The sequence below is a fragment of the Eublepharis macularius genome, chromosome 2, assembly GCF_028583425.1.
Source record: "Eublepharis macularius isolate TG4126 chromosome 2, MPM_Emac_v1.0, whole genome shotgun sequence".
NCBI lineage: Eukaryota > Metazoa > Chordata > Lepidosauria > Squamata > Eublepharidae > Eublepharis > Eublepharis macularius.
In genome coordinates this window covers 130,870,686-130,879,458 of record NC_072791.1, presented here as the reverse complement: position 1 = coordinate 130,879,458, position 8,773 = coordinate 130,870,686, and the positions used below count along the sequence as shown (strand labels likewise).

Below are 8,773 nucleotides of genomic sequence, written 5' to 3'. Positions count from 1 at the left end.
TCATTATTTCATATTTTATACTCAACATATTTAAGGTCTCTATTTTGTAATGAATCTATTTCTATATTAACTCTTAATTTTTCTTAAATTCGAGCTATGTAATCAAAGAAATGTTTCAATTTTTTCTGCAATTCTGATATTGGTCTGTTAGGCACATAAGAAGTTAATTTAGCCATTGATGCATATCCGTACACTTTATCCATCCACTCTTGACATATTTGGGCAAGATTCTGTCTTCCATTTTGCTGCATATAGTACTTTTGCAGCTGTCACCATATACTTGCAAATAATAACAACAACAACATTCGATTTATATACCACCCTTTAGGACAACTTAACACCCACTCAAGCGGTTTACAAAGTATGTCATTATTCCCACAACAATAATCACCCTGTGAGGTGGGTGGGGCTGAGAGTGCTCCTAGAACCAGTGACTGACCCAAGGTCACCCAGCTGGCTTCCAGTGGAGGAGTGGGGAATCAAACCCGGTGCTCCAGATTAGAGTCCTGCAGTCAACCACTGCACTGCACCAAACTGGAACCAAAGTTCGCCATGTTCAATATTGCCCAGTAGAATATTGAATAGCATATTTTGGGGATTTAACTCAAACTGAAGCTTGAAAATCTTCTACATCATGGCTTTGGGTCTGGAACTAACAGAAGAACTATACAGTATGAATGATACAGGATTGCCACAAAAACAGCATTCTTACATCAAGTTTGGTCTATGCCATTTGTAACTTGGGGAAAGTTGAATTCTTCCTGTGTTATTAAAGCATCTTCCATACACAGACAAGATTTTGATTTCCCAGTTGCTGGTGTGGCTGCAGATTAAGCACTGCAGCAACAGAGCTTCCACACGGCAAGTTTTCCCCACAATTACCTTGCCCCAATCCCCCAGCAGTGACCGATCCCATACCTTGGGCTGCCAGGGCGTTTGCAATTTAAAAAAATTGACACAAGAATATTGCTGTTTCCAGGGGTCATTTCGCAGAAAAAGAGCTGGAGAAACTCATTAGCATAACTCATTAGCGTATGCCACGCCCCTTGCCATCACTGGAAGTGTGTCATTAGCATAGCTGATTTGCATATGCCACACCCCTGACATTACCTATCCTGGCTGTTTTGGACCCAATCCTGGCCGTTCAGGGCCGAAATTGGGCCCAAAATGGGAAAAGGGGGCTGAAAATGGCCAAAAGGGCCCAAAATGATCAGGATCGGGCTGCTGTTGAGTGGGAGAGTGATCCACCACCTGTCAGAGGCCCGATCCGGGCCGTTTTGGCCCCAATCCAGGCTGAAATGGGCCCAGAATGGCCAAGAGTCAGGTGGGTGGGGCCACCTGACATGACCTTTTGGGGGAACTGCCGGAACTGCGTTCCTGCGCGTTCCCCGTCGAAATGAGTCCTGGTTATTTCAATATACATTGATGCAATATGAATAGCAGAATCTCTGAATTCTCACTTTGATTTTCAAAAAAGTGAGTCTCTAGCCCCTTCCCTTTCAAAGATATGCCTATTTTTCTTATATCTCTGCTAGGGAAGTGGCTAGAGACTTACTTTTTAAACATGAAAGCTGAGAATCCAGAGAACCTGATACACCTGTCATTACAATAGTAAATAATATTTATCCAGAACTGGCCCCACAGCATGGCCTGGACTGCCCACCACTGCTGCCCTCCATGCCTCAATGGTACCCACCTGGGGCCTGGTGCACTCTGCAGCCAGGGCAGCAATAGAGACCATCAAGGCCCACAGAGCCCGGAAAGCAGGCCCAGCTGACAGAGGGCAGAGAGAGGATAGTGACAGGAGGAACAGGGAGGCCCCTCCGAAGCCAAGCCCAGCGGCCTGGAGAAAAGCCCAGCCAGGAAGTCTGGAAAGGCTGACGCTCAGGCTTGGCAAACAGATGCTGTCCGGGCTGGCCATCCACCTCTGGCTGGGACCTGAGCCAGATAGTGCTGCCCAGCCAAGGCCACAAGTCTTCCAGCTCCCACCCTGGCACCCAGTAGCAGAAGGGAGGCTGCAGGCTTGGACAGTGGAGGGCCAGGGTCAGGTGAGGCCAAGATGGGGCAGGAATGAGAGGCAGGCCCGAGCAGGTGACAGGGGTGGCCATGGGGAAGGGCCGTATGGCAGCTCCTGGCACAGGTATTGAGCCTTGCCCTGATGGTGGGCACTTGGGATACAGGCAGGGACCCAATTAGGAGGGAAAGATTAAAAGGGCAGAAAAACCCCAGTTAAGGAAGAGAGTGGAGGTCTGTCCCTGCCTGTAAAGGGGCAGCCAGTCAGGAGGAAGAGGAGTTCCTAGGGGCTGTGGCCCTAACACCTCTCTCACTGTTTCTAAGGCCAACAAGAGTGCGCCCTCACAGGAGGAGCATGCATAGTGAGGACTGACAAGGTGGCCTGAGGGGGCTAGGAACTAACCCAAGGGGCTACAGTGACACCGCGGCAGCCAAATGGTTGATGATCTCGGCTGTGGAGAGACCTCACAATATTCTAGTGCTAATTTAAAAAAAAATAAAAAGGCCCCTGATTGCGGTGGCTGCTGTAGGGACTGGGTCAAGGAAAATGACTGCCGTGAGGACCGGAAAATCTGAATTTTCCAAACCACACTGCAGCCATCCAGGCTTTATTGCAATCCTTCCCAAAACTTTAGAGCAAAGCAGTTTTTGAGAAAGATTAGAGAAAAGCTGAGAGAACTCTTGGAGGTATACAAATGCACCATAATGCTGTGGAGAATCAAGGAAAAAACTCACTTTCCAAAAGCATTGAACTTGGGGCAGATAACCCATGTAGAAGATCCCTGTGTTAAGGTTAATTTAGCTGTCCAAATGCCAGGGGCAGCTAACAATTTTGAGTAAGGGTGTGGGAACTCAAAATGTCATGTTATGACACTGATAAGTATAGCTACACATTACAGGGGGGTGGATTAAGCACAGCAAATTTGAAAATGTTTGTAGCATACCAAACTTGTGAATCCAATGCATGTTTCCTTTTGGCCATTACAGTGGAAGTACAACTGAAAGAATGACAGGGTGAACACACACTTGCTACTTTAACTTGCATATGAAGAAAGCCAGAGGAACACTAGGTAGGATATGTTGTGCAATAGTTTGGACTACATAGTTTGGACTACATAGAGCCTAGAATAATAATAAAATTTGATTTATATACCACCTTTCAGGACAACTTAATGCCACAAAGTGGTTTACAACGTGTGTTATTTTTATCCTCACAATCCCCCTGTGAGGTGGGTGGGGCTGAGAAAGCTAGAAGCTGTGTCTGACCCAAGGTCACCCAGCTGGCTTCAAGTGGAAGAGTGAGGAATCAAACCCGGTTCTCCAGATTAGACTCCTGCCGTTCTTAACCATCAACCTGGTTCTCAAACTTGGTACTAATCAGAGGGTGGACATGCTGTTATTTACATGTATCTCATTGTGCACCAACACCACAATGTAGTCATGTTTGCTATCCTGCATTGCAATGAAGAATTGCAGATTATCATTAATGCTATTTTCAATTGGAAAATGAAACTAAAGGGACTTTCCATTCATACCTTGAGGAACCATCTGAATATAAGAGCATCTGTCTCATGATATTATTGATGATTTTTCTCAGTACAATATAGAACACTGTCATGTTCTAAATAGAAAGTCAACCTTAGAAGAAAAACAGTTTAAAGGTATATACTGTACACAATGACAGACATTTGTCATACCTTGTATTTTGACAATATAAATAGTATACTCCCTGTTCAGCCATCTGGCTAATTTGACATCAGAATAGGGCACTGAAGACATGCAGTCGGATCCTATGATTTGGAATTTTTCCCACTTCTCCCTCCCACAATAATCCCCTTGCCTTATGTACTGAATGACTCTGGTCAGACCTGATTCAGATATAGGCATAAACTTAAGAACCCCTAGCATCTAGTTAGCTTTTCTATATCAGATAGTTTAATTCCTGGCAAGAGGTACACTTCAACAACATCTTAGGTTCATTATGGTGTTACTGGAAGTGGTCTCCTTGCAATAAATAATTTGGGGGGGGGGCAGGAATTAGCAAGCAAGGAGAATGGCTATACGAGAGGCAGTAACTGGGATCTATCACCAGTGTACACCAGGTCCCTTCCAAAATAGAACAAGCGAGTCTGGTGCTTAATTTTTATTGAACACAAGAACTTCATGCACATACACACAAATTACAGGGGGGAATAATTACACACACACACACACACAGAGTCCTAGGAAATGTAGCCAGAAATTGGGAATAGAGAGAAGGAGTAAATATATCTACCTATCCTGGAGAAGGGGTCCAGTCCATGGAGGAAGAGAGTAGCTTTGAACGCCAGCATCCTCGGCCAAGAGAGCAAGAGGCTTGGGGAAGTGACCCTAAGGGAGAAGCCAGAAAGTGTGCATGATTTGAATGAGGCCAGGGCGTACCTTTATAGGGTAAAATGTGCCCTGAGGTGGGAGAACCCACCTAGCAGTCAGAACAAAGACTACAACGGTCAGTTCCTGGGTTTATCCAAAGATATGATTGTCTTGAGTGGTAGCTGCCAGAGCGTGTGAATACAAATGTAAAACTAGTTCTAATGCTGCACAAAAAGGATAGTTTGCTGAAGAAGTCCTCCGGAGCTAAGTTAATGAATTTAGGTGAGGAATGCACTGTTCCAGGAACGACTGAATATACTTATGAATGTCATTTGATTAGCTCTTCAATCATGGACAGGAGATCTCATCACGGAAGGAGGGAAAGGAATGTGCTAAGTGAGGATGACTCTGCAAGACCTTTGTTGCACTAAGCACCGGTGGGGCCGGAGAGATAGTAAATCCAATCGCTTCTCAATCACTCCGCGTTCCTGTGTGGCATTCCATTCATGCCGTGTTCTCCCGGGCGTGACGTAGCAACTGTTAGAGGCTCTCTGGTGGCAATACAGTAGCCATTTTAAACTCCAGAGACCTGTACACTGTTAATATCGCAAGCAGCCATATAAAAACTGCTGTTAAGATGGTGGAGGCCGGGCTGACTGCTTACAATGGGTATAGTACACAAGTGATACTATTAGTCACTGCTTCAATTTTATTCTTTATTACAGCATAACTGTTTTGCATTTTTAACACTAACTCAACAATTAATTATACCATCCATTACTGTTACATAGGTAATTACAAGAGAACAATTATGAGTCCATAAAAATGTCTTACCTAAAAATAAGCAGGTCACCAGCAAGGAGCCCCTTCTCACAATTCACCATCCCATAGTTACAGTTTTTAAAGTAATATCCTAACCATAGGTAGCTGCCCCACTTGATAACTGTGTACACTCTTAGTTAATTATCTTAACGAAGTCTATTTAAACTACTTACAAGTTTCTCATACATATTAATATATTTTGGCCCTCAATCAATACACCCCATCATTGGATATATCTTCACTTTTGTGAAGTTGGATATTTTTGCCTTTCTCAGACACATCTGCATCTAGTCCTCAATCCATAGAATCTATTGATATAGGTTAGATGGCTTCTAAGCTATAAAAGACCATATGATTATGTTACATCTTTCTTTCTTGCCCCTCTCCAAGGCTATTCAGTTCTTGGTCTGTAAACCTAGAGGGTATGCATGAGCATGACAGCAGGTAAACAGAATTGTTAATGATGTCTTGAGTATAGCCTATGTGAGTGGGTGACTTTATGAAAATGTAGAACTTTTAGAAATTTAAAACATACACAAGTATGCATGTAAACCCTTATAAACATACACCTTAATTTTATCAGTGGCTTTTGTCATTTTTGCACATGACACCAATAAGTTCATTAATGCAGAAAGGAAAGTAGGTGAAATCCTTATAAATTTATGTTTCAGCACATGTAGATTTTATACTAAATTCACGTTACAAATTAGGGAAAAACAAAGATAATTTTTATCACTGTGTGAGTCAAAAAGCCTAAAATTGTCCACTAGGATTTTCATGAGATGGTGTGCTTTATTTAACCTTCATTAGCTCTTGGTTTTGCCCTTAAGACTTTGTCATCTTACTCTGAGTGCTGAAGATGTAGAAACCGATGTAACCACATAGCCCACTAGGGGCCAGTGTGTATTTAAAGAATGAATTAGACGGAGCCATATTTGATATAGGCAGAGGGACCCAGCTGTCTTCACAAGAGTGCCAAAACAGTTTAGCCCACATCTGCGACAGAACTCAGGACTGAAACTTCTTTTTTGTAACAGAGACAACCAAAAGCCTTGGTAGCCAGAAGAAAAGGTACAGTTTGCAATTATTCATTTTTCTTTGCTATGTTTAAGTTTAGAGTGTAACTTAGTTGGATTTTTAAAAAATGTGTTTTCTTCAGAGGTTTTATCAATGTGCAGTATACATTTATTCTGATAGGTGGATAACTCAAAATATCCCAAATTTTGAATAAATAAAAATTCCGTTGAGTTACGTAAGGATTCTCACCAGAACTTCAAAGGACATCTGCAACAGGACCTGGGACCAGAAACTGCTTTTGTGTAAGAGACGATCAACAGCCTTGGTAACCAGAAGAAAGGGTACAGCTTACAATTACTCATTTTTGCTTGTGGGATTTAAGTTTGGGATATAGTGTGAACACTCAGGATTGAATTTTTTTCAGGGCATTTATAAATGTGCAACATGGCATTTATTCTAATAGATAGGTAACAGTGAAAATGTCCAAATAATTAGCATTTTGAATAAATTAAAATTCTATTGAGTTATGTTAGGCCTCTCACCAGGCAGAATTAACTTGGAAATGCCAACTGATAGTAACATATCTGTTGTCTCCTCACATTATCAGTTGTAGCTTCTACTTGTAATATGCCACATTGGTCTAGAAACCATTTCCCACGTATTCGCTTGGTAGATGGCATTCTATTGAAATGTATTTTAGAAAAGTTACATAAATAAGCAGGGCTGTCATTTTGAAAGCATCACATGACTTCTTACAATATTCTGTGTCATGATTGTTTGCCACTGGGCATTGCACTTTATTCAGGTACCAAATATTACTCTGATAGAGTATACTAACAAGGTGCCCATCAACATGACTATCAGAGGAAGGAGGTTTTGTATATTGCAAGTATGCTGGCTAGATGTCTCTGCACACAGAGTTACATTGCCCTTACACATGGAGGATCTCTGTCAATGTGGGCAAGTCTGTGCCTTTATTTAGTGTTCTGTCATTCACTCTAATAGAGTAAACTAATAATTTATAAAGCAGAAAATTGGGTACATTCAAAGACATCATTAAGGCAAGGGACAAACCTGCACCTTGTTCCTGTTGATCCCCTTAATTCAGAATTAAGCTTATTACTATCTGTTTTGTTCTGGTTCTGGGTCACTCTGGAATCAATAAAAATGTTGAGAAATAGTTTAAGTAGATTCAAACTTAATGGTATAAAAAACAGAAAGATTGGAATGAACATTACAATTCTTCTGACAGTTTAAAATGATTGAGATTTTTAATTCCACAGGTTAGAAAAATACTACAGAAAGCCAAAGTGTGTCATTATGGCAACTGAGGTTATACAGAGGAAAACTAATCTCCAGGAGCATCACTCCTTCGAGATGTCCAGCTCAGTGCAACGCACATCACAGACCACCAAAATTGTAGGAGGCAAGTATCTTGATGCTAGTCTCCAGAAACTCAGAGATTCCAAAAATTATATCTGTTAGTGCTGATTCGACTAAAGGTAAATATGACTAACATGGTCCAAACTACACATTACACTGGAGATCTCTGATTTGATCCCTTGACATGTAACTTAACCATGAGGGGCCCAATTTTATGGGGGCAGTGGCTGAAAGGAAAAGAGGATTTAACTTCTTCCCACACTATTTCACCAGTCAAGACTGCCCACAGCTGATTTTAACTTAGTAGAGGAGGAAAGACTGGTACAGGTCCTTGTCTCTTTTTTACCTGCCTAAGCCTTTAAGTGGCTGCAGAGGGGAGATTTCTGATGGAGAAAATGATGCATGGAGAGCGGGGGGAAAACTTCCCCATTGAGGTTTCCTCCCCATTATGATCAAAAACCAAGCCCCTCCCCACCCCCAGGTATCTGCTTCTCAAGATTAAATTACATGTAAAAAGATCAAATCACAGATCCCCCAACATCACATGTTTATTTTAAATCTCATAACAATAAATATGGCTTAAATTAATCTTCATGTGGGATTACTAAATAGTGTTTAATATTATTTATTTTTATTATACTGTTTATACACTCCTTTTCTTCTTGGCTCAAGATAGTTATTATTATTAATCATTATCGTTACAATCATAATTACAAGTAATTATTGTTACAATTATAATAATTTCATTGCAGTAGTAATAATTAAAACATAATAAAATAAACCCCAAATGCCTGCCTCCCCTATCCCCCTGCAAAGATGCCTGCAGTTCCCAGGCCATCAAAAGCCCTGGAAAACAAGCAAGCCTTGCAGTGCCTGCAGAAGATCTCCAACAAGCAGGGCAGCTGAGATCCCCCAGAGCCCCCCAGGCAAAGATTCCATCTGCCCACCACCCCATATGATCCTCCTGATCCAAACCAATTATCATCACAAAATAAATCTCTTGGCTTGCTATTACCATGAATTTATAATAATAAAAGGAGCTGCATGTCTATCTGTCTGCTTGTCCATCCAACCAGAGTGAGCATAACTCATCAGAAAATGAAGCTAGGCATCTCAAAACTGGCCATCAACCTTAGGTTAATGATAGAAGTTCCTGTGCCAAAAATGAAGAGACTTTGAATATATT

General features: G+C 41.7%; 1 protein-coding gene across 3 annotated transcripts in view; it reads left to right on the top strand.

Annotated features, from left to right (window-relative positions):
- The first annotated feature begins 6,126 nt into the window (after positions 1-6,126).
- The window catches only part of IGSF22 (immunoglobulin superfamily member 22), a 92,661-nt gene continuing 90,014 nt past the window's right edge, over positions 6,127-8,773 (top strand). Inside the window, exons 1-3 of one of the 3 annotated variants that reach the window (XM_054972747.1) lie at positions 6,127-6,258; positions 6,385-6,529; positions 7,488-7,630. In XM_054972747.1, the coding sequence (XP_054828722.1) occupies positions 7,525-7,630 (106 nt within the window). In that variant the 5' untranslated portion in view covers positions 6,127-6,258; positions 6,385-6,529; positions 7,488-7,524. Of the gene's footprint in view, positions 6,259-6,384; positions 6,546-7,487; positions 7,631-8,773 lie in introns of all 3 variants that reach the window. The other 2 variants (XM_054972745.1, XM_054972748.1) reach the window with 2 other exon arrangements.